This window comes from Rattus rattus, chromosome 8, assembly GCF_011064425.1.
Source record: "Rattus rattus isolate New Zealand chromosome 8, Rrattus_CSIRO_v1, whole genome shotgun sequence".
Taxonomy (NCBI): domain Eukaryota; kingdom Metazoa; phylum Chordata; class Mammalia; order Rodentia; family Muridae; genus Rattus; species Rattus rattus.
The window spans coordinates 81,774,871-81,801,215 of record NC_046161.1 but is presented as its reverse complement, the minus strand read 5'-3'; the positions used below and the strand labels follow the sequence as shown (position 1 = coordinate 81,801,215).

Sequence of the window (26,345 nt, the reverse complement as noted above, 5' to 3'; positions counted from 1 at the left end):
GAGAGGAGTAGATCTTCTTATGAAAGGGGAAAAATAGGACCTAATAGCATACATATGAAATGAAAGTAAGAAAGGGGACTAGCTGGCCATATGGAAATAAGTCAGAGTGGGGCAAGGTACACAGAAGACAATGAGAAAGTAATAATAGGGACATTCTAGGATGACACACCAGTATCAACATGTCATAGTAAAACCTACTGCTTTGTATGCTATCACAAAAATTACTTTTGACTTTTATATCATTAAAACTATCCAAAGGACCACTTCACAAAATAGGATAGCCATTGGGCTAATAAACAAAACAACAAATTCCATTATTCGTCAGAGTAATGATATTTTATTTTATCATATTCACAGGTATGTGTGTGTCCAAGTACATGTATGTCACAGTGCACATGTAGAGGTCAGCAGAGAACCTCGAATATCAGTCCTAAACTTCTACTTGTATGAGGCAGGCTCTTTGTAGTCTAGCACTGTGCTGTACACCAGGCTAGCTGGCCAGTCAGTTTCTAGGAATTTACCTGTCTTCATCTCCTATTTTACTAAAGGAGGAGTGGGGCTGGTTATAGATGCTTGCTACCATGCACAGTTCAAATTCAAGCTTGTGCAACAAGTGTTTTACTCACTGAGCCATCTCTACAGCTTGGATATATTAAAAAAAAGTGATGTGCCAGCGAAATACCCATTATAATGAAAGCGACTCTACACTCTTTTAGAAAGAATGCAGCAATTGACCCTCCATATATAAACAGAATAACGGCATATTTGCAGAACTGTATGTAAGAAGTCTTCAGCACTGTGTCCTAACCTAGCATTTAAGCATCTTTCATGACCCAACAGTCGTATATATTACAAAAAAGGCACATCAAGAATATTTATAACCCTAAACCCTTTTCTCCAGAAGCACCAATACTCATCTCCCAGCACATACTAGAATCAGGGGTCGATTCCAACTAACCATAGTACTCTTGCAGCTTGGACCTGAATATCCATTCATTAGTAGAAAGGAGAGAGAAATAATGATATATGTACGAGTTTCTGAAACAACAGGAAACTGCTTGTGGAGATATTCCTCAATTATGTCATACTGAGTGACGGATGATGTTTTTCAGTAAGGTTTTAGTAGGGGTGAGGTGGGAGGGGGACTAGGTTTCTCACATATTTTGATTTTTACTTCAGAATCATCCAATTTGAGAAAAAGAATCAAGACAGGCAGTTTAAAACATGTTCATAAACTGGAACCATATAGTTTATGGAGAAAATAAAGTCTCAATGGAAGTTACTGCATATTTCCATTTATTGTGATTATATTTGGAGAGGCAGATTTTACATGATAGCTTCAAACCAACATTAACCAAATTTTACACGAGCCATTTGAAAAAAGATCTAAAAATGTGCTTAGTTATTGGTATTATATAACATTTATCAAGCACCAAGAGTGTGCTGAGAGCTGTACAGAACAAACATAGAAAGACACAATCCCTGCCTTCAAAGAAACCCATCCCTTTAGGGTCTTCACATAAAACTTTGCCTTACATTTCACCCTCTATTGTTCATAAGGCATAAATAAGGAAGGTTGCTGCATTTCTTACTGTTGCTTAATAAATATCTCATATTCTTCTTATACCAACAGTTACTCAAATCTTTGCCTTAAAATACATATTTCTGTAGTACAATATAGAGTATATAATGATTTGGTATTCACACAATTGACCACAATATTCTTGTAGGTTTGGCTATAGTAATAATAGGAAACATGTTGAATTCCAACATTTATAAATTCTCATACCATTTGACCATTAGCAGAGGGGCTTAGTGCAAAAATATAAACAAATAAGATGTCACTGTTCACAAAATGCACACTGCCTGTGTCTGACAAGGAATTAAGACAATGGCAACAATAGTACACTTATTCAGAACACTGATTGTTTTATCATATCCATTAAGCTAGCCTTGCAGTTATTATTCACATGGATGCATGCCCTAAAATAATAAACAATTTATGATTAGCTGGCAGCGGACGATGTGTGATTGGCTTCTTTGTGTCAGTAGCTTAAACAAAGTAGTGCTGGAATAAAATGCCTGATAGCAGAGAGTGGAAAAGTTCTTTTGATTGGCAATTGCTTTTCTGCAAGGCTGTGTTCGAAACAGTTTCAGATCAGTGAAAAGGATGAAATGATTCTGAATTTCATCATTGGCTAGAGATATCTGCAAAATAATCCCTTCAATAATAAAGCCATCTGGTTAGTTTAAACACAAATTTAAATACAAAAGAAAGGAGGAGGGAGGGAGGAGAGGGAGGGAGAGGAGGAAGAGAGGAAGGGAGGGAGGACAGGAAGGGAGGAAAGGAAGGAGGGAAGGAGGAAGGAAGGAAGGAAGGAAGGAAGGAAGGAAGGAAGGAAGGAAGGAAGATAAACCAACAAAAATGGAGTGAATTTGTAATACAGTGACTTTAGATTTGGGTATGAAACATGTACATTCTGTAAAGATTACAGAGTGGTAGAAGATTACATTCAGTACAGAAGGCCAGTCAGTCACCTGTGCCTTGGGAGTGTTGCATTCCAACAGGAGATCAAGGAAACATAGTGAGGGATGTATACTTTTTTCTCTACTAAACTTTGTCTTACTTCATTATGAATATTGAGGGGTTAGGGGAAGTAGGGAGAGTCTAAGATATAATAAAATCAAGTTGGTGTCAAAAGGAAAGAGATCTAACTATAAACATAATCTTTTATGGATTCTGAGAGTTGAGGCATCCATGAGCTCATAAACATGGCAAAGGTGTGGTTCATCAACACCAGACTTGATATGACCTACTTGAGGACAACCCCTTTCCAGAGACAACCTCCATCCTTACTTTGACCTTTATGATCTGGATGCTGGGTCTAAATGCTCTCAATATGGGACAACATTGAGTTGGACTTAGAGCAAGACTGGATTTCTTTGATTACCTCCACAGAAATGAAAAGGGTATTAGAAAATTCTGCAGGATTCATTTGTTCACTTCTGTTCTTGAATTAGGCTTATAGTCACATGACCCACATAGGGCTCATTAGAAATAGATTTGCCCTGGGGCAGTGACAACAAATGGAATGTGATTGGCTTCATTATGTCAGCAGTTTCATCGCAGGAGTGCCATCTGGCCTCTGTAATTCCACTGGTCAAAGGAAGGAGTCAGGTTGGGATATGACAAGATACTTATTATTCTAGAAAGTACATCTCAGCTGTTCAGCTAGCCACAGAGCAAGAAGTTGAAAAGTTCTCTTTCTGATACTTTGATAGCTTAATCTGTGGTGTGGGGCAGAATGGTTACATCACAGTGTAGCACAGAGTCATTGCTTACAGGTGGGCTGGAATGGAACAGGGACTCCAAAGGATGTAACCTAATATCCATTTTGAAGTGAAACAACCTTATTTGAAGTGCCCAATCTAAAACAGAGCACCAAGAGACTAAACTTCTGACAACAGACATATATGTATGTACGTATGTATGTTTGCATGCATGCATGTATGTGTGTGTAAGTATGCATTCATATTCAATCATTTTCAATGACAAGTCCTCCATTCTAAGGCTTAAGTTTCAGTCACCTAATTGAAGACCATTAGTAAACATAGCATATCAATAGAAATAGATGCCATGAAGACCTCTAAGGACGAAGGCCCCCTACAGGTGAGAGACTCCATCCCTTACCTGTTAGCATTATAAAATGCACTGACCACACTTCACTAGTGACAACAGAATCTGGTGCAGCGAGCTCAGCATTATTTGGAAATATTTAGGATGGATGCTGGACCCCTATTGCTTTAGAAATTAAAAGGCTTCTCAGATTCCACTTGCAGGAAGAGTACATACTTCCCAAAGTGATTTCTACCAAATGTGTGTACACTCCAGTTTGTTATTAAATAGATTTAAGGTTTCTGATGACCATTTTTTTTATTTAACCTATAGTAAGACATTAGACACAGATGTTGATAAGGAGTCTTTCTGCCCAATTATTGTCAAAGCACCAATCAGGTGGGAACAGAGATCAAACGCTAAGAAAATTACAACAGCTTCTTGTACACTTGGAAAAAATCTTGCTCTCGATATTTACTTAGTGAAGACAAAAATGAAACTCAGGTATTTAGACATAGGTAGATAAATGATTAAATAGATACTTTTTTTTTTGCACTGCAGACAAATATTTAAAACTCTGGAGTAAATGTTATTGTAGCTGAGGGAACTTGGTACCTTTACCACATTATTGAATAAGCATTCAAAATCTTGTTTAAAGCCACATAAATGGTCGGTGCCATTGGTGGATGGAAATCATGGTTTATAATTAGAATGTCAAAGTGTCACCATTGTCTCTGCTCTTCAAGGCACAAGGACAAGTTCCAAACTCTTCAGAATAGAGCATCAGGTACCGCCAAGATTTAAAAAAAATCAAGGAACAGAGCCACATGCCAGAGCTAGAACCAAAGATCCTTTAGGGTGGCTGTGACCTTCAGATGTTGAACGTCCCCTAACCAGCAAGCTTCCCCACATCATTTTGGGAACAACAGGAAGGTTGCCTATCCTGAGTATCTTGGCCCATTCTACAAAAGTAGGATGCTGTATATCATGCTTGGCTTGGTAGTACAGCTCCTTCATACCTGGGCCAAAGAAGAAAATTCAGAAAGCTGCTATCAAGAGCTGCAGCAATTCAGATGTTCTACAGACAATGGCAGAAGGGCAAGAAGGAAGTCAATAGCCCTTGATAAAAGTCCAGAGAGAAGCCATGTTCTTGTGGACACACATCCAGTCACATCGCCAGCAACACACTTAGAGTGTTAAGGAAACCTTTGCTTTTTTTATTATTATTATTCAATTGTTGTGTCCAAGTCAGTCAGCTCCTTCAAAGAGCAGCTATTTGAATCTGTTCTGTATAACTTAATGCCCACCAAGAATCATCATCGGAATGAAAGAGTCCAATTTTTATTTACTGATAATCCATGGCATTCCTTATGTGGAAAAAGATATTGTACTTTTGAAAATATATCGGAGGGTAGCTATGCCTGCGCTTAACAGCTAGGCAGATGTCGTTCCGGAGTACGTACTCTCTGACGATGACCTTCGGCATCCAGGATTTTGTCTCTATTCCAGCAGACTGTAGCCACAGTGGGATCAGCTTTTGAAATTAGAGAGAAAGTCGTTGGGAGTCATGAGCTGCATGTAATGCTGAGTCCACAGGTTCAGGACTTCATTGTGCAGATAGGTACAACAATGACGAGAATGACTGTGCATGCAGCGGCAGTGATAAGAGCAGCGATCTTGCAAACCTTGGCTCGTCTGAATTCAGCTTCTTTCCGTTTTAGTAATGAATCATAGCCTGGAGTATAAATATCTTCCATCCAGTACTCTAAGTTGTTTGGGTTTAAAGATTCTTGCGTCTAAAAGTAAAGAGAAGGCGTTAGAAGTATGGTTAATACTTGAAACCAGGTCCAGGACATCCTGATGATTGTCACTCCTGGAGCACTTAATAGTTGTCTGCAGCATTGTTCGATGCTTCCCCACCAGGTCTGTGCCAGCAATAGGTTGCCAAGGACCCATTCCATACATCGCAGACTGCACTGGCTCCTCCCTCACTAAAACTGATAGAACAGCTTCAACACAAGGGACCCCAGGGACCATCTCTACATAAGTAAGCAAAGTAGCCAAGGCAAACAAGACTCAGTCTCAAGGGGATGTGACCAAGAGTAGTTTGGCTCCACTGTAGGGGAAGCAAGAAAAGTCGTTGAAAATATTTTTTACCAGAAGCCTCTAAGAACAGGTCCGTTTGCATCAAGACTGTCTTGCAATTTTCAGTCAGCTAGTTCCTCAGAGCTTTTACTGAAAATCAAAGGCACCTCCAGCTTAATCAAAATGTAAAATATTTCCATTTCAAGCATTTGCAAGTGCAGGTTAGAACACTGTTCAAAGTCAAGGACTGCAGACTCATAGCAGACAGTCGTCACCCTGGTTGGTGAGGATTCTACAATAAGTGGCACGTTCCCCCAAACCAACTCCTACATCAAATGCCTTCCCAGAATTAATGTATTGTCTGCAGAAGAAATATCATATTTAACCTACATTTCCCATGAACCCTATTGCACACTGATGGCTATAATCTATTTCCACGAAGCAAAGCTGTGTTCTTGTTTTATGGCAAGCATTTAATAATGTGTCATGCACAAAAAAAGGCAACAACACATTACAGTCCCAAGTGAGGCCACCTAAACCTATAAATCACACATCAAATACCCATGGTGAGAAAGGTTCGTGAATTGTTTGAGTTTCATAAACACAAGCACATTAAAGTTACACACAGAGAATCAAAATAACAAACCACCCCAGGCCCGCCACACTTAGAAAGCTCAGCCATGGCAACTGTGAGTGGAGTGGGGATGGCTAATACGTGCTCATCTTTTCTCTCCTGCCCTGCTAGCTGCTTCCTTCTGCGTCTTCCTCTGTGTCTCTGGAGCTACAGTGTGGGCTCAGTCGAGGGAAACAAGGGAAGAGGAAGTTGGAGTGATGGTTCTCGCAGAAGTGGCACCTGCCAACAGGTAGGTTCCTACCAAACCCTAACTTACAGAGCTGTGTGCCGTAGTGTGCTTCAGACATAGCTCCCTGCCCTTGGCCCTTCGGACCCAATAAAGGCAACAGCTCTTCTCTCTCTTCAGTGCTAGTGTCTGGGCATCGCACTGGCTATTGTTGGCCCTCAACCTTCTCACATTTACAGTGAATGATCCTCTTTACCAGCTTCCCGTCATCCCTTTGGGCATGCCATCTGCTTACCGTAGGGGGCTGACAACCCACTGTCATTCAGTCTCAAGATTTCATCACCCTCCTGTTGATAACCACCATATATTTGAGGATGGAGGGGGTCCATAGACTATGGACTGCAGGCCAGTCCCATCTGGCCTCCAACTCAAAGTGGCTTTTCTACTTTTAGATCATTTAAGTAATTCAAATGAAGAGGACATTTAAGGACATGTAAGAAACTGTATGAAATGCTAAGTTTGATGTACAAAAAAGCAAGGCTATCAGAAGAGTTAGGCCCATTCATTTACAGATCATCTGGAGCCACTCTGGTGCTACTGTGGGTAGGCTGGGCAGACTGGACAACACTGTACAGGCTAGAACTTATAGTGGCTGACTTCGACACTGTTCATAAGTCCTGCAAGCTAGATAGATGGGCAGAAGCTAGTGCTAGCTTCATACCCATGTACCCAAATATACACATGTGCAAACACAAGCAAACATAGATATGTACATGCATATATACACAAACACACACACAATTCATATGCACATGTATATGTATGTATGTACACATACAAGAGAGAAGGGGAGAGGGAGAGGGAGGGGGAGGGGGGGAGGAGAGAGAAACAGACAGACAGACAGACAGACAGACAGACAAGACAGACATTAAGATTGAGATCTCTGTCCTTCATGGACACAATTGGGCTCCATTTGCTCTCCATGACATGAAAACCTTTTAGTTTTTCCTGTCAGTTTCCCTGCCAGAAAACCTCAAGCTGCAATGGCACCACACCATAGAGAGGTAAGCCACAGGTTCCCAGGGACAGCACACGAACACTCAGTTGTTAATTAGGCCGGCCAAGTGGTAAAACATTCAAGAAGGAAGAACAGATCCGAAGATGGCCCTGTCTTGTTGGAATTCTGACCTGGTCCATGAATGGTGTGCCCAGGAAGATTAGGTTTCGGTGGAAGGCTAGTCAGGCAGCCTTCCCTGCCTTATAACCTCGAAGGCAAAATCTGGCCATTTATGGCCAAACAAGCTGCTCTTTGCCCCAATTTCCCACAAGTTGGCCCAGGAAGGATGCAGGACATACAGGGACCAACAGACGTTGTGCTCCATTCTCTCCATCGTGGGTAGAAGGAAATCAGCCTCTTTTCATACACTTCCTTAGAGGTTAAGAGTCTGCCCATGAAGTAAACTATTTTTAAGCTCAAGCTGTAATGGCACCACAGCAAAGAGAGGTAATCCCCAGGTTCCCAGGAACAGCACACACATTCTCAGTTGTTAATTAGGCCTGCCAAATGATGAAAGCTAGGCTTACACCAGCGCCTGCCCACTCCGTGGATATCACCAATGGATTTACATATGGACAAAAAAGGACCCAAGAAAGCTGTTCCATTGCTAACCTGGACCAGCACTTGAATCTCTGCAAATCAATGCAAACAAACAAGCTAATGGCTGGCTGTCCCACCTGGTTCCATGTCTGCTCTGCCTTACTACCGACATGTCACCAGGCAACGGGTGCTCTGTCCCCTCAGAACATGTGGCTGGAGTTTCTGTCCTTCCATTTCTAAGCAGAGTCACCTAACGCTCTGTAACCCAAATGTCCATTTTTATTTTATTCTTTTTAATTTTATCTTTATACTTAAAACATCAACACACCCAAATTACATGTTCTTGTAAATGCAAAATCCTTTCTCTGTCTCTGTCTCTGTCTCTGTCTCTCTCTCTCTCTCTAAACTTTCAAAATCCATTTTCAAAGCCACCTTCAGAGCAGTGTGAAATATTGCTTATTAAAACCTGTTGAGCCATTTCTCATTCTGACTGTTTTCTAACTCACAGGTTGCAATTCAAGGGGTACCACATATAGCAAAGTCGCACGGAGGTCTGCTTGTGGGAGACTCAAGACATGGTCTAACCTGCTTGTCATCAGGAGGATGACAGGAGGAACAGCATCCCAAAGAGACAAATGGCATGTAGTATGCATGGAGATATTATATACATGGAGTAGGCTGGGTGAGGGGAAGCTTAAAATGCTGCAGCTGCCACCATAGACCTCTTTCCCAGGATTGGGCCAGAGGTCCCTTGAATTGCTACCATTTAGGGGCCCAGATATGCAAGTATGATTGCAAGCCTTTTGTCTAAGTTAAAGTTCTGTCAAACTCACAACAATAGCAAAGGGGAAAACTATAGAGGGAAGAGAAGAGAAAGAACAGGAGACATTGTCCAATGGTCTAGTATAGACTTAAACCTGTCTGACCTGGACCAACTCACTGAGCTTCCTGCTTCCGTTGTTTCCTGCTTGTTAAATTGGACGTGGTCAGAGTAATGCCTGCCTCACAGGCAAATGTGTCTGAACCCAAGAGATAAACGTGGAAGGTACTAAGGACATTGACTGACTTTAGTATCCACTACCAACTCCTGAGAGCCATGTCTCTCAACACCTACTTGGTGCCAGCTTCTTTACATATACTATATTCAATTCTCACAACGATACTATTAATGTCAATCACTAATGTCCACTTCACATGAGAGAGGACCAAAGCTAAAGCAAGTGACATAAGTGTTCCAGGTCACAGTGTTCTTAAGAAGCCTTGGATTAGGCCTTGATGCTGTTCAAATCCGGTGTCTTTCTCTGCCACATGCTGTACCTCCCATACCCTCTTTGTATGGAGCAAGGCCATGACATGGGAACCTGGTTCTAGTGAGCCTCCAGACAGCTCTCAGCAACCATACTTCAGATGCTGGGGCTGTCTAGAGATAACTCATCCCCTTGGTGCTATGGCCTTGCTGTCCACACAGTCAAATCCACAGGTGGCCATGGTGATTCCTTTGTAGTGATGGAGAGACAGACGTGCTGTGAGTGGGACCGCTTAGAGTTGCCCATCAAAACAAAAGTGCAGCCAAAACCCAGTCCTGTGGTAGGTGAACAAAAAAGCATGCCCTCTAGCCATAGTGGCATTCACAGACTTCCAGGAATGGCTCTTACCTGGGGTTGCTCCATATGGAAACATAGTCCATAGCTTGGCTCCCATAAACATGCTTATCCCACGTGCTACATGTGGAAGGAGAGATCAGCTTGTGTTTCATTAAACAGTTTGGCTCAGGTCTTGTGAGCAAAGACTAGAATTTGCACTTGGTTTTAAAAGGATCATTAGCAAATCAGATGGCCAACAAACACATAAAGCGAGTACCCTCATTGTTAAATGCTTACAAATAGGCAAGGTATAAACCCCCTTGTTTAAAATAACAACTACAACAACAAAAAAAAAAGACCTCTCTGCTCTCTTGTTTATTAAAGTTTAGAAATCCATGGTAGGAACCCAGGGAGTTTAAAGATTGAGAGAGAGGCCAGATGGACACATCATCCATAGCCCATGACTGGGCTCCTCCCACCCAGGAACAGCGAGGCTCACCTGCAGGTCCAGGGCTGTCAGCTTGCCTTTGTCACCAGTGTTCCGAGCATATTCCTCAATGCTCCAAGAAGGCTGGCCCCGCTTCACCTCAGCTAGCTCGGTCAGACGCATGTCTGTATACAGGGGGTTGCTCTTCATGTGGGCCTTGAGGGAGGAGGGGTAGGGATGAGGGCTGAACACCTGTTCCACCAGGAAGCCATCTTTGGGTTGCTTGGGCAGTCGGTGCTGTGGGGGGATGTCATACTGCCTGTCTGCCTGCAGAAGAGCACAAAGATATCCAGAAAAGCCACAGAGATGCTATCAGGTCTCTTAGTGCATTTGAGTAGCTAGCCAGCTATTTATCAATGAGGCCCCAGTAGACACCCATGAAGCAACATGAATTTACGTATGAACACATCAAAGACTGTCTGTGTAGGTTAATGTCATTATGCAGGTGAAGGCAGGTACAGGATAGAACGAGGCCTGTCATTGGATGAGAAGGAAGGATGGGCGGGAGATAAGTTTTAGAGAGGAGGAGACTGGAGTGAGGGTGGGGAGCAGCCAAGAGAGTACATGGCAGCGGATGTTAAGATTCCTCTCTGCACATCTACAAATTGTTATGATTATTCTTAAGGGATGGGTGTGTACAGGGTTTTGCATGTCTAGATGCGCAAATTATATCTTATCAATTGGATCAGAGGTTATTGTGTTGTGTGTTCTTTCATGTGGTGATTTGAGTTCAAGAGAGTGTGTGCTGGCTGGACACACTGTGCCACCCCGGAATTGGGATGTGTGTGTCTGGCATGGTGGCAACCTGCCTTGGGAACTAGATGGGTAGAGAGATTGTTGCGGGGTTCAGAGAGTAGCTGTTGGCAGTGTGATATGGAATGGAGCTTAGCGGGTGAGACGGTTTGCTGACTGAGATGAAAATATCAAACAGATGCCATGCAGCACTATGGTGCTGGCACTACTTGGGTTAAAAGAAACCTCCTTTTCTAATTTTACAGCAACATGCCTGTTTGAAGATTCTCTAAAGAGAACTTCTGATCTTAATAAAATCAATAAAATCGCATTCCCACAACAAAAATAAGTACTTTATAACCTGTTCCTTACACCACCCTTACCAGAATTGACTCTGATTGTGCAGTTGGCCATTGGAACTCAGGAAAAAAGCCTCCATTATTTGTCCCAGGACACAGAGCTGATTAAAATTAGGTTTTAAACCCAATAAGCTAGTTTTGGACCCTTTACTTGACTCCTGCATATTGACTCCTTTCTTTTCTGTCCCTTTTTTTTTTTTTACCTATACTCAGTGAGTAAAAGACAAGGGTCATTCTGTATGGAATTACCCAAGAGCTGAAAGCCAGCTGTGGAAGGGAGAAACAAAGCTGGAAACCCCACATGCAGAGCGTCTAGTGACTCCCTGGTGCAGGTGGCCCTCTCAACATGTCTGTACAACACTTAAGATAAAGGAGAAGCTTGGGCAGCAGCGTGGAGGTAGGAGTGTCTGAAACAGCTTGATATCAATCATGTCCTTAGGCCTTGAGACACATCACAGTCCTCTCTATTCTCAGCAAACCTCCAGAACAGGGTCTCTGATCTTTTCTATAGGCCATGGGGTTTCCACATAAATGGCCCTCCAGCAAGTGCTCCCTCATAAATGGGATGGTGTTTATCTCTGTGATCTAAGAGGACCGTGGACAGACCCTTTAGCCTGAATTTGCCATGCTGACTTGGAACTGTTTGTCTGCCAGCCAGTCTCCTCCACTGGACTTTGAGTTCCTCTAAGGCAGGGGAATAGCTTGTTTATGTTTTAATTCTGGCTCAAAAACAATGATACTAATAAATAGGTCAACCCATTGTCCAATGTTGTGGCTCTGGCATGTGAGGAAGGGAGCAAACATCCTGTACGGAAGTAACAGAAAGAGGAAAAAACAAATGTGATGAAAGCCATTTGACATGTGGGCACGTGAGCAAATGTGAGCAGCTGTGAGTGTGCCTATCACAACCGTGGATGAGCAAATGTGAGCAGCTGTGAGTGTGCTTATCACAACCATGGATGAGCAAATGTGAGCAACTGTGAGTGTGCCTATCACACCCCTGGATGAGCAAATGTGAGCAGCTGTGAGTGTGCCTATCACACCCCTGGATGAGCAAATGTGAGCAGCTGTGAGTGTGCCTATCACAACCGTGGATGAGCAAATGTGGGTAGCTGTGAGTGTGCCTATCACAACTGTGGATGAGCAAATGTGGGTAGCTGTGAGTGTGCCTATCACAACCGTGGATGAGCAAATGTGGGCAGCTGTGAGTGTGCCTATCACACCCCTGGATGAGCAAATGTGGGTAGCTGTGAGTGGGCCTATCACAACCGTGGATGAGCAAATGTTGGTAGCTTTGAGTGTGCCTATCACATCCCTGGATGCTGGCTAGAAGCACACATATCAGTGTACCCCATGCACCAGCTCAGAAGCAATGGGGAAACCTCGGCTATCAAGGCTATGGAAAGAGACAGAGATTTAGGTAAGCCAAACAAAATGAATTTCCTTCTTATTTTCTAACCCATCAAGGCCCAGGAACTTCTAAGGCTCCACTGGTTTTCTTTATTCTGCTCACGTACCATTTCCCAGTCCTTGCAGAGCTCCTAAAGTAAGCAGATCACGCACAAAGCCAGGGGTGGCAGAAATTCTCATGAGGATGACCTTGGTGGTGGTCACTGGGCTGACTGTGTGTACAGCCACTCTGACTGTGTGTACAGCCACTCTGCCTGGTGCCAGATGTGCAACATCTCATACCACTGACTCATTAACATTTCAAGCATAAGAATGGAAATTATTCCCACTGTGGATGTGGAAGACTGGGTCAGAGAGTTTAGGATGCTGCCTGCACAGCTATGAAAATGACAGAGCCAGGATTTGGACTCTCACACTCCTAAGAACATCTCACTGAGGGCAGGCTTGTACCTGCTACCCATGAGTCTATCCTCTAAGATAATAGTATATATATATATATATATATATATATATATATATATATATATATGTGTGTGTGTGTGTGTGTGTGTGTGTGTGTGTGTGTATAAATAGTAGTGTCTAAAATAGTAGTCAGTATGTATATACAGAATCTAAGATAGTATGTGTATACGGAATCTGTCAAGGATAGTAGTCAGTATGTATATACAGACTCTCTCAAGATAGTAGTCAGTATGTATATACAAAATCTCTCTAAGATAGTAGTCAGTATGTATATACAAAATCTCTCTAAGATAGTAGTCAGTATGTATATACAGAATCTATATGTTCGACTAAAGGGTTTTGCTCAGTACGTCTGAACAAAGAGAACTGAATGTTAGAGACCAAAGATCTACAATCGCTGTAGAAGAATCCAGATATGTGTGAATGAAGAGGCCTTGAGGAACACACAGAACCCAGAGGCCAGAGAATGCAGAGATCAGCACCAGCCATTCTCGCCTTAGCCTAAGCACAGAGGAAGTAAATCACACTATCTTGATGTAGAAATGATGTAAAGAAATGTTTGATCTTCTAACAAGGCCTGGTTGTAGCAGTTCCTTAAATATTTACTATGTACGTGACAGAGTGAATGGCCATGGCATTTTGGGGTAAATACAAGTAGACTCATCAAGGCAGGGTGGGCTTTGAGGTAAAATACAGCACTTTGGTTAGAAAGAAGTATGTGAAATTCAGGCTCAGTGGGTAGAGGCAATTGCCACCGAGCCTGATTATCAGAGTTCGATCTCCAGGACTCACATAGAAGACAAAGATAATCAGCTTCAGCTACTGACCTCTTCATGCAAGAACACACACACACACACACACACACACACACACACACAGAGTGAGAGAGAGACAGAGACAGAGCTAACCAAAAACTTCCAAAGTCTGGGTGAGAATTTTAAGACTTCTTGCAGAGGCAAAAGAGATGTGCAGAGGATGTGAGAACACTCATAGCAAGAGTCACTGCACACCTAGAGAGAATTCTTTTAGGGAAGTAAACACAGAAGCAGCCCATGAGATGAGGTGGGACATAGAGGGAATGTCCCCAAGCCCCAGGGAGAATGTGAAAGCTGGACTAGAGGATGCCCAATAGCGAACAAGTCAGAGGTGCGTGAAAAATCACACGAGGTAAAGACGTAGACGCTGACAGCTAGACTGGGAATGTGTGAGCCACGGCTCATGTGGAGCTCCTCAGCCAGGAACATTGCTGGGTTCTGGCCATCCCCCACAAGTGAAACGAAGAAGGGACACTAGCTGCAAAGGAAAAGAATGTGTCATCTGAGACCTGAGGACTTCGAGAGCTGAGCATGGTGACAGGACATTTTGAGGGCCTGGTCTCCAGCGATTTCTGACACTGAATCAAAGCTGAGACAGTGACCAAAGCTGGTTACCCCAAGAAAGATCATCAACAAGAGGTGGCAAATATCAAGAGGAAAAGTCACAATAAAAATAGTTACGCAGTCTAGCGGGGTTACTTCACACAGTAGCTCCTTGATGTGAGGCATTTTAAGTGGGTCTTACTTAAGGTCCTGCAGGTTTGGTGAGGCATTGGAGGTCAGGATGGCTCACTCGGGTTTGGTAATACAATCACCTAACCACGTGTGTTCTCTAATGGCCATTTTTTTCAATGTTATGTAAGACCCTGGATTCCAGAAGTCTGGCCTGAGCCTGGTATTCACGGCAAGCAGTATAGAGAAAGAAAAGTACCATGATTCCATGGGCTTCCTTGGGGTCAGAAAAACATAATGCTCCTTCAATTTTCCCTTTCCTCTCATTGTGGACCCTGAATTTAAACTGATTTTTGCAAGTTTGTCCTTCTGAACAGCACTTGGGAAACTCACACCTCTTCTTTGGCTCAGAATCCTTGAAGTCCATCCTATTCCTCCCTCCCACTGAGAGTCCAGACCTCGGAGACCCTGGGAGGGCAGCATATGGCCTGTCCAATGACCATAGAAGCTGAGAGTGTCAGGAAGACAAGCTATCGTTTGAAACTGCATCTTGCTGGCAGAGAGGGGTCACTAGAGCCTAGCTGGAGTGAAGGGATCAGCTGCCTGTCCCCTGGAACAGTCCCTTTCACCACAGGACCAAACAAGGAAGTGTCTGAACACACACACACACATGGATTCCAGCACTGGTAGAGTAAGATCTTTGATAAATGGTCAGAAGTAACACAGGAGAAGTGCAGAGACTGTTATATAGGAAAGAGACAACTAAAGAAGAGGAGACATTGTTTACATTTGCTCGTTTTTCCATGGCTGAATAATGAAATTGTTTCCCTATTCTTAGTAATAAACTCTACTCATCTTAGAGTGGAAAGGGCTCATATTTTCAAGAATATCATAATGCATGCAACAAAATTCATGCCAGAGACCTAACAGCAAGGACACTAGCAAGCCTCTTCCCATGTCTGCCTGGTACAGATCCCACTACTTCAGCAAGGACACGAAGATAACCTTGATGTTTGCCTGCCTTGATGCACTCCCCCTCCTGCAAAGTCCTTCTCACACCACCTGTCCAATATCCCAACTGCACTGTCTACTGGCGGCAGCATCCCAGCATGAGCTCCACCCAACTGACTGGCACCTTGGCAGAACAAACAGCCCGTTCACGTCGGCCTCTCTGTTCTAATGTGAAGAACCTGCCAATTCTGGAAGGGAAACCCAGCAAGAGGCAAGGCTTCTCATGGAATGTCTGAGGCTGAAACCAATCACAAGAACTTAGATTTTCATTACCTCCTTTGATTTCCGATGCCAGTCTTTGTTATTGGCTGGGCCAGCATCTTTTATCTCCTCCTCATTGAGGCTCATCCGGTTGGTATATGTGATGGTTCGCCAGTCTCTGGGAGAGTTCGAGATGCTGGCAATTTTGGACTCTGTGGCACTGTTCTCCTCAGTCAGGGACCTGGAAGATGGCCTGGTAAAGAGGCTTTTCTTTAAGGCCTTGACGCGCAGGCTTTCACTGTTACTTCCACTGACATCGGAGCAGCACCAGTCAGAACTATTCTCCAGCTTCGGTCCATGGGAGCCACTGTGTGCATGGAAGACCCTCGGAGAGGCGCTGTCATCAGAAGGTGCCTCACTGGTCAAGGAGTTCAGGTCAATCTGCACATTCACTTTCTCTGGCTGCTGTATTTTCTGATCCAGTTTATTGAGTTTTCCAAGGACCTGGGAGATTTCCTCGCGGACCCCTGCCAGTGATTCCAGCTTCCGCTCGATCTCACCAATCCTGAGAACCAGTTTGCACACGCTGCTCTTCAACTCTTCCTCGGAGTGGTGGACGTTCTCAGGCCGGTTACACTTGTCTCCCTTGCTGCCGGAGACCCCATTGGTGGTGATTTTGGCGAGGTTATGCTCTGGTGAGCTATCACAGTCTGACTTATGAAGCTGAGACAAGGAGCCGGTACTGTTGTAGCAGGATGACTGTATCACTCCCGTGGAGCCGCTGATGCTCATGTCATCAAGAAACCGGAAAATGTCACTGATGTCGTCGCTGACAATTTCTGAGTCATCATCCGAGTGCTTCATGGCATGCCTGTCGCTGTACTTGGCCTGCCCCGCAGAACACAAGTCTTTGCATTTTGGGGGGTCCAGGACATGCTGCTCTGTCTGGGTACCCACACTGCTGGTGTCTGAGCTGTGCTGCCCACTGGTGCAGCTGATGCTCTTGTCTTTAAACTTCTTGACTGCTTCGTGCTTCTCCAGGTCAACAGGGGATGGGATCTCTTTAGATTTGAGTCCATTCGGTTTCACTGCGTAGCCAGCAGGGAGAACCTTCTGTTGATCCTTTGGCACCAGGTAAACTGGATGCCTGTCTGGGCCTGAGAAGTTGGGTGTCTGGTTGCCAGAATTTGGATAGCGTAGCTTCTCTTCGGAGGGATTTCTATTGAAAAAGGAGCGTTCGAAATCAGGCACTTCCTCTGTGTTTAGGCTCCAGCTTTTGGCGGGCCACGGCGTCTGTTTACTGGGCCTCCCTGGACAGCGCCTGGTATCTTGTGTTCCCATCACTGGAGTGGGTCCAAAATAGGTAGAGGCTTGAAGGTCATCTAAGCTTTCATGCTTTGCTCGCCTTTTGTCAGGGATGGGGGAATACACTGGGTTCAGGTACTGGCTGTGGTAAGGCATCTCAAAGCTGTGGTTGAAGAAGGGTGGCTTGTGGAGCTCCTTCTGACTCCGGGGCTCCTCATGGTCCTCCTCTGCTTTGTTAGTTGTACCAACCAAACTGGGAGATACAGTCATGAGATTGTGGAAGTCTTCTTTGAAGATGTTCCTTTTCTGAACACAGGACTGAACCACGAATGGTTCCTCACTGGAGATGAAGGTCTCTTTGATGCCTTGGCCGATAGGCAGAGAGTCCTGATCTGAAATGGACTCATTCTCAATATTCATAGGGAAATAGGTCCTCTGCATTTCACAGGGCTGAGGGCTGGCTACAGAATATGGAGAGAGGGCTTGCAGCCTGTCCAGAGAGGCTGCCCGATTTTTCACCTCTTTGCTAACATCCAAAAGGAAGTTGGGCTCAGAGGCAGGGACAAACTGTGGGCATTCCTTACAGTCCATCTTCCGGCATTTCGATGACTGCCTGGTGGGATAGCCTCGGCTGAAGGGCCTCTCACTCAGCTCGCAGTTGAGAGGCTCACAAACAGTGGGGCTGCACACCTCGGTGTCCGACCGGCAAGACTCAAAGGAAGCCTCCTTCTTGCGCACCTTGTGGCAACTTGTGGGCAGCTTCTCCTTGGCAGTGCCCCCATTCATCTGGATCAGGTTGAAGATTGTCACAATATCTGCCGCCACCATGATTTTCTTTGACTGCTGATTATTTACAGAGCATTTCATCTTGTCTTTGAATAAAGTGGCTGGAAAGTTGGGATCGAGGCATGCTGTGTAGAAAAGCACACTTCTCAGTTTTGCAAGCTGAGATAGATCAAACTGAGCACATAGCGACTTGCACAGGTCTTGATAAGAAACAGTATTTTGTTTACTGTCCAATTCTTCTAAGATCTTCACCAAAAAGAGAGAAGCTTCCTGATTGGCCTCCATGGTTTAGATTCGCAAGCTCACTGACTACACTGGAACATCAGTCAGTTCTATCCTGATGATAGCAGAAAAGAAAGGGAGGAAAAGCAGTTAGAAACAGCAGCACAGCTCTGGGTCCAGATTGGTCTGAACCATTTAAAGAAACACAAGGAAAACATTTTAATAACTAAAAATGGTTCAGGGCTTTAAAATGTTCATAATATTTGGCTTAAAAATTCCTTTCCGACATGAAAATTTCATAAATGTACATTCTTACACTGGCAAGACTCAACTCAGCTTAAAAAACAAACTGCTAGGACATACAGCATAAATAAATTTAAGACAGAAGCCAGAGTTAAGATACTGTACTATATGATTCTATTTTAATACCATTTTGAAATATAGATCAGTAACTATTGATGATGATGATGGTGATGATTTGGTAATTGCATAATATTTGCTTACTGAAGGGATTTTAGAAAAGAAAAATTATGAAGAAAGGCAAAAGTAGTTTATAAAATAAGAACAGTATTAGAGACTTTGTGAGGGAAGCAAGGGGGAACATTCTAGATCAGAGATTCTCAACTTGTGGGTAGCAACCCCTTTGGGATTGAATGATTCTTTCACAGGTGTTGCCTAAGACCATTGGAAAACACAGATATTATGTTATAATTTATAAAGGTTACAAAATTACAGTTATGAAGTAGCAATAAAAATAATGTTGTGGTTGGAGGTCACCACAACACGAGGATCTGTATTAAAGAGCTGTAGCATTAGGAAGGTTGAGACCCACTGTTCCAGATCTTTCAATAGGCATTGGTTACTACACAGACATATATATTTGTCAAAACCAGCCAAAGTACTGTTAATATTTGTGCTCTTCATTGAATGTAAAATTTATAGGGAAAGAAATCAAACTCACTATTGAACTTGCAGCAGCGATCTGCATTATAAAGTATTTAGGGGCAAAAGTATAGATGCCTGCAAGTCATTGAAGCAAAAAATCAGACAGCTTGGTGATGGATAGATATGTGATCAACCAAATATAGTAAACCGTTTAGTGGTTGGATCCAGATGTGGATGCATAATTATTCAAGATAACACTCTTTCAACTTTGCTGCAAGACTGAAAATTTGCATGATAAGATATCAAGCTAAAGAGAGTACTGTTTCAGAAAGAGATCCGTATTTAAAACCCAAATTTAACAACTATTTACATTTTGGTATACATCATCTTCTTTCATTTTAGTTTCTAGGAATACATAATTTCGAATCATGAAGACCGTACTTTATGCAGATTTATTTTCACAGTCTCTACTCAGTAGTGTGTCATACTTTTATTGTAAAAGTTTTGTACAATTTTTAAGTTAAGGCATCATTTGTATGCAGTAAAATTCACATTGCTTGCTCTTGATGGATGTGTATAGCAAAACAACTACCACAATGTAGACTATCAGTCGAGATGATTTCTTCATGCCCCTTGCATATTACCCATGGCAACTACTGATCTATATTTCAGAAGGAGAATAAAATGGAATTATATAGTATAGTGTGCAGTCTTTTGACTCTGGCTTTTTTTATGCTTTATTAGTATTGCCTGTCCTGGCAGGATTTTATTTTAAAAAACTGATATCTGTTGCACTGTAAGAATGTACATGCATTCTTACATGTATGGAGTTTTCATGGTCAGTGAAGCTCATTGTATGTTGAACTTATTTTACTTATGTATTTCTTATTATTTGGATATTTACAATAATTCTCTTGCACTTATGAAGACCATATAGTGGACACTGTCATTTCTAATTGTCACTGGCCAGCCAAGCCCGCAGAGGAGAGCTGCGCTGAACTGGTGCAGCTGCAGAGCTGCAGTCCGTCTGCAGGCCTTGTCAGTCTGTCTGCAGGCCTAGTCAGTCCCACTGCACAGCTTATCTCTAGCCCTTGAATTCCAAACAAAAAATGGCCTGCAAACTTCTCCTATGGAAAAAGCCACCACCACCACCACCACCACCACCACCACCACCACCACCACCACCACCACCACCACCCCACCCCCACCCCTCCACCCCCCCCATGTCTCAGCATCTGATGTCAGTTGCTGACCAGGGAGGCCAGCCTAGCCAGCTTGCAGGGCAAGGCATCCTTCATCATAGTCATTTTGTTGAGCATATTGTTTGTTTTCTGTTGGTTCTGCCATTTTTTGCAGTGGGTACATCAGTGCAGATTGTCCCCTCCTTTTCTCCCTACACTGGCCACCCTGATTGCTAACCTGTAGGGATCTTAGGTGGATTTTGGACCAGACATGTTTTCCATACCAGGCCTAGGCCACACCAGTGCCTTTCTAAGAGATGGAATGAAAGCTTCAACCTTCGCTCCCAAGGGTTCACTGGCAGGCGTAGCCCCCCACACACCACGTGGGGCCTCCCCCGCCATCATAGCATTCAGTCCAACTGGGGAAGAAGAGGGTGACGTGGAAAAGAATCACAGCATGAGCTAATCTGAAACAGGAAACTTTAAAACATCTAATTGAGTCAAATCCCTATAAGAAAACTCACTATCGATAAACATAGGCACCAGCCTCTGAGGTTTAAGACACAGCGATGATGCCCGCTGTGTGTTCACTTCCCTAAGCACATGCTGTGTAGAAAGGGCCAACTGAAGCCAGTTTTGTTACCCTCCTGTGATACACATACAAGGCAGAAGCAGGAGGATTACTGCTAGTTCCAGGACAGCCTGGTCTACAAAGTGAGTTCCAGTCCAGCCAAACTCTGTCTCCCAAACACTAGACATGTACTAATTGCCATTGATTTTTAAATTGACAATGTTCTGGAAGGTCCAGCTCATTTTCAACAAAAGTAATTCATTTCCTCAGACTATACTTAAATAGCAGGAGGCCATGGGCACTTTCTCTGTCCTGAGGGCAGCTGCTCTTAATAGGTTTGTATAAATCTTAGCATGGTATCTGCCATGAATATCTGGAAACCCATGGCTTTACTTGTATGAGAAAAGAAAATAAAGTTTAACGGGCTCTGTTCCTGCCAGGGACAAGCCACCAGGAGATGGACTTCGCCCACACAGTGCCTCTGCCCTGCCCCAGTCCTTGCTTCCTTCGGATGAAAACATTCTGTGTCAGGATGTTCTGGCTTGCTGGAGGCGAGGACAATCTGTCACACTTGGTCTTGAAGTAAATAAATGGGTGTAGCTATCGGAGCAGAGGACAAATGAATGTAATTTAGAGAATAGTGTGCAGCAAATGCGTACCATATTTTATGGATCTGGTGGCACAAATTGCATTCACAGCAATTTTTTTACTTTAATCCCTGTAACCACCTTAAGAGACCTCTTTTACTTTCACAATTACTCTCTGACAGATGAGGGAAAGGCACTGGGAAACTCGGAGTACTGCAGCAACTGAGAACAGTAAGACCTAAATCCAGGGCTGCGGAGCTGAGCTCGCTCCAAGTAGTGTACACTATGTACCTCCCAGGAAAGCCCCAAGAAATGGCTCCCCGGAGAGGCCTTCCTCGTTCTCACTGTTGCTTTATTTGGCTTAAATGCATCCCCAAAATATCTATTTGCAAAAGAGAAAAAGAAAAAAAAACCAACCCTATTTACAAAACGGAGACTCATTGTCTCCTGATGAAAGTATGAAAGCTGTGGGTAAGCCTGGGTCCTTTTTTATTAGTATGAAAACTGACTTTAGAGAGTTGAGGAGATGGCTCAGTAGTAAAGTGCTTGCTGGGCCAACATAAGGCTCCAAGTTTGGACACCCAGCACCCACGTAAAAAAGCCACGCACTGCAGCATGCATATGTGTTCCCAGTGCTGGGGGTTAGGAGGAATGAGATGAATGGATTCCTGGAGCTCATTGGCTTCCCAGCCTAGTCCAGTCAATGAGTTCAAGGGTCAGTTCAAGACCCTGTCTCAAGCATAAAGTGGAAAGCAATAGGGAACTCACCCTATGTCAACAGCGGATGACTTCATATGGTGCTGGTTAGATTTTGTCAACTGGCCATTTGGGAAGAGAGAACCTTAGTTGAGAAAATGCCTCCATTCGGCTTAGCTTTAGCCGAGTCTCTGGGGCATTTTCTTAATTAATGATTAACATGGGAAAGCCCAGCCCCGCGTGAGTGGGTGGTGTCACCCCTAGGCAGATAGTTCCAGTTTTATAAGAAGCAAACTGAGTGAACCATGGAGAGCAGGACAGTAAACAGCGCTCCTCCATGACCTCTGGTTCAGTGCCTGCCTCCAGGTTCCTTCCTTGAATCACTGCCCTGACTTCCTTTCATGCTGGACTAAAATTCTGTAAGACGGAATAAACTCCTTCCTCCCCAAGTTGCTTTTGGTCGTGATTATTTTATCACGGCAACAGAAAGCAAAAGCAGCCTGTGCACATACTTGTGCGAACACATCATACACACAACTGGCATTAGATGCCTGTGGAGGAGAAAAGGGAAGAGGATGGAACTTCAACATACCCAGAGAGGAGCGGGAGCAGGGGTGGGGATGCTGCACAGTAGGCTTGTAGGCTCTCTGGATGACATCACGAGCCGATGTTCAATAGGCAGCCACTGGCAGACTACCTCCCTGACCACACTAATGATTCTACAGGGTAAGAGGAACAGCCTCAGAGAAGGAAACTGAAGAACTGACAGACAAATACTATACTAACGAGAGAAAATACCTAAGTTGTCTGAAGTCCAATAATGAATAAGAGACCCAAAGCCTCTGACACTGCACCAGATTTAACCTTGTATAAAGGGAGCAGATGTCCATAGGTGATGAAGTAGGGGAACGGGCCTCTATAGGGCTGGTCTACTATGGGACATCAACTTTGAAAATTGACTCTATTCTATAAAATGAGCAATACAAGTCTGCCTGGAGCATGATTTGGGCCTCCCTATTTTTTTTTCATTCCCGAGTTCTTTAAAGCCTTCTGATTCCCCACTGTGGAAAACTCCATTCTCAATCACACATTTCCAGAGACCTTCATTAGTCCCATGAGTTACTGCCTCTGCCTGGTTTACACATCTCCTCAGAGGGGAAATAACAAGCTGGTTGTAAGACTCATTATTCAACTCTTATTAAATTGGAAGAAAGATCATAAACTCATTCCATAGGGAAGTTTTGAAAGCCAAGGATGAAGTTTCTACCTGGAGAAAGTGGGGATGTCCTCTCAGTTCTCAACACATGGGGCTCCCAGGCCAACCCGCTCCCCCACCATTTCTACTTGGTGCTGACTCCATACACGTCTGCAATCATTCAGCACCCCTTTTTCTGGGGCTGGAGCATGGCTCGACTATAAAGTATTTGTAGTATAAGCATTGAGGACTGTGCTAGGATCAGCTGGAAAAGCTAACACCACTCTTTTCTTGGAGCCCATGGTCTCAGGGAAGAAAACAGTCTTTAGGATCAGTGCTGGTTGTGGCTATTCATTTTATGAATATGGAAATTGAGGACAAGATGATGACCTGACTGTTCAAACGCACATGTGGAAGTAGGGGCAGATCTGGCAGCTAGAGATCCTGACACGTATCCTATGTTTACTAGCTTCCATACAACATGCCAATGGCGAACAGCAGAGGCCAGGGGAGTTTAAGCAAGGTATCTCAGTCGGTGACGAGATGAAATCCAGCCAAAGGGGGGAAGAGAAGACAGTTCTGTGGAGATAGTACCACCCCCAATGGCCTAGAAGACTGAAGATATGGGGGGTTTCAGTTGAAAAGGAAGTGTCAAGAAGTGTTCTAGTCCAAGGGAAGGTAGCTAGAAGGTGCAGGGCAACAGAGTTTGGTTAGGATGAGAAAAGAGGAAGGACAAGCAGGAAAAGTAGGGTATGCTGTGCTTTGAATAGATGCTTTCAAAATTCAGATACAACCAAGAGATAGGTTTTTAAGAAAAGATGATAGGTCATGGGGTGTTTAATGGATAGGATGACATTCCCTTTGAAAGACACTTCATACATCCTGACACACGGTCTTCTTCCTTCTGCCAGGCTGAGGATATAGCAAGAAAGTCCCCACCAGACATTAGAAGCTGTTGCCTTCCTATGAACCACCTTGCTTATAGGACCATAAGCAATAAAATAGCATTCTCTCCCAGCTACCCAGTCTCAAGAACTCTGGGACAGTAGCACAGTTGCTTTTCACAGGCAGGATGCTGGCTCCAGGGATGGAGGCTGCAGGAAACCGTCAAAGGTAGCTGCTGTAACGGTAATCCTGGGATGAAGCTAACCACACCACATATAGGGTGTTCAGACTGGGACCCACATTCTTGAATCCACATTCTTTTCTACCTTTCAGAAACCTTGATGTGCAAGTCCAGGTTCTTCTGTTTCCTGGCCCATGGCTGCTCTCAGGAAAGGGCAGGAAGCAGACGCCTGACTCTGCTCCCCACCCCCCATTCACTGTGGAGTCTTGTTACTTTTCCAGCCACATGCTAGTAGCGATAAGGGCTGGTGTGCAAAGGCTGAAGTGAATGTCTGCACTTTCTCCTCCTGAGATGTTAAGTGCTCACCGTGCTGACATCTGATCTTAATCAAACTAGAGCAGAAGAGAGGCTTCTCTCTGGTTGAGGCTAGCAGTCTCTAGGAGTGCTGGGTGAGATCTCTGGACAGAAGATAAGCTTCTCTACATCATTCCTGCTCAGTCCTTTAGCGGTTTAATCATCCCTCTGTCGCTAACTGCTCCGAGATCTGATGAGAATGAAAGACATAGCCTTGAAGTGGATTAGCAAACGTCAGCTGTAAAGTAAGGCATTCCCATAGCCTTTCCTTTTCAAAAGGCAAGACGAAGTAGCCATAATGTTCTCACTGCACATTCATAAGAAGCACACCATGAGAGAATCCATCTGCAGGTTCACTGAAAATCCTGGCTTTTTTCTTTCTTCCTAGATTATGTTGTTCTTGTGATTTAATGCAAGTATGGACTCAGGACTATAAAAGAAGGGTTTCAGCCTAGAGATCTAAAATCTGGAGCAGCAGCCTTCTTTGTGTTACCCCTAATTTAAATTACAAATCAAAGGAAGGAAAGCCCAGGTTCTTTCTTACAGATATGCTGCAGAGGGTATTAGCGAATTGGGAAGGAAACTGCTGTGCTATTTACCTAGTGTGTGCCCCTGAGAAACGTAGCTTTGTCGTGAAGCCCTTAGTTTAGAATTCAAAATGTTATAAAGCTAAGATCCAAGAGAAAGGAACACTCTTAACATAGCGGTGGAGAGAGAGCTTCCATTCTGAGTTCCTAGAAATGCTGGAAAGCATTTGTGTTGCTGGGAAGTTTTTGTTGTTAATATGTAATGCTATACCTGCAAGAAGGCAAGATAAATGCTCAAAAGTCCAAAGCAGAGATAAAGCTGGAGATCGCAGAGGGAGGCAAGGAAGTGCTTAAGCTGGAGGGCAGGGAAAGTCCTATTAGAGGGAAGGCAGAGAGAGAAATCTGGCAGACAGCAGGAACTAGGACTACGCACTGACCTTTCTCTATCTGGAGTGGAGTTTGAGGTGTGTTAGCCAAAATAGGGAACAAAGGCATTTGTCACCCTCTGCCTAGGTTCTGTATTTAACAATGCAATGCGTGTGTGTGTGTGTGTGTGTGTGTGTGTGTGTGTGTGTACCTTAGAAACATAAAACAAGGTCACCATCTTAAATGCTCTTGGGTCTAAAGTTGTTGCCCCAGGGTACAAAAATTTTTAATCTAAGAAATCAAAGCCTGTTGTGTGTTGATCATATCCCTGATGCCAATATGTAAAACTGCCTTGGACAATTGCAGGTGCATTGTCTTAGAGGAAAAATAGTAGTAACAGTTTTAAAAATTAAGCACGAAAGAAAACAAATCTTGAGGCACAAAGTAACTAGCAGGATTTGAAGCTCAAGATTTCCCCAAAAGGAAACCACAATTTTAAAAAATATAGATATATTTAAAATTAAATACATCGCAATGTATGAATGCACACACACACACACGTAGAGTAGGTAGTCTAGGTACAACACTGATAGCATAACATAGAATTTGGAAAATAAAGAGTACTTGTGGAAAAATAATCATTCCGTAAAAAACCATGAACAGATTAAATAATATAATACTTAAGCAAAGTGAAAATTAGTGACCTGAAAGACCTAAGGAAACATAGCCAAAACAGGACTAAGGAAATGAAAATAAAAGATATGATATTGGGGC

General features: G+C 43.6%; 1 protein-coding gene across 2 annotated transcripts in view; it reads right to left on the bottom strand.

The window, feature by feature from the left end:
- Positions 1 to 2,497: 2,497 nt before the first annotated feature.
- Positions 2,498 to 26,345, bottom strand: part of Minar1 (membrane integral NOTCH2 associated receptor 1) — a 32,392-nt gene continuing 8,544 nt past the window's right edge. The window contains exons 2-4 of one of the 2 annotated variants that reach the window (XM_032911014.1): positions 15,903 to 18,258; positions 10,181 to 10,435; positions 2,498 to 5,412 (exon numbers count right to left, since the gene is read on the bottom strand). In XM_032911014.1, coding sequence (XP_032766905.1) covers positions 5,215 to 5,412; positions 10,181 to 10,435; positions 15,903 to 18,206 — 2,757 coding nt within the window. In that variant the 5' untranslated portion in view covers positions 18,207 to 18,258 and the 3' untranslated portion in view covers positions 2,498 to 5,214. Of the gene's footprint in view, positions 5,413 to 9,696; positions 9,820 to 10,180; positions 10,436 to 15,902; positions 18,259 to 26,345 lie in introns of those variants that run through there. The other variant, XM_032911015.1, reaches the window with a different exon arrangement.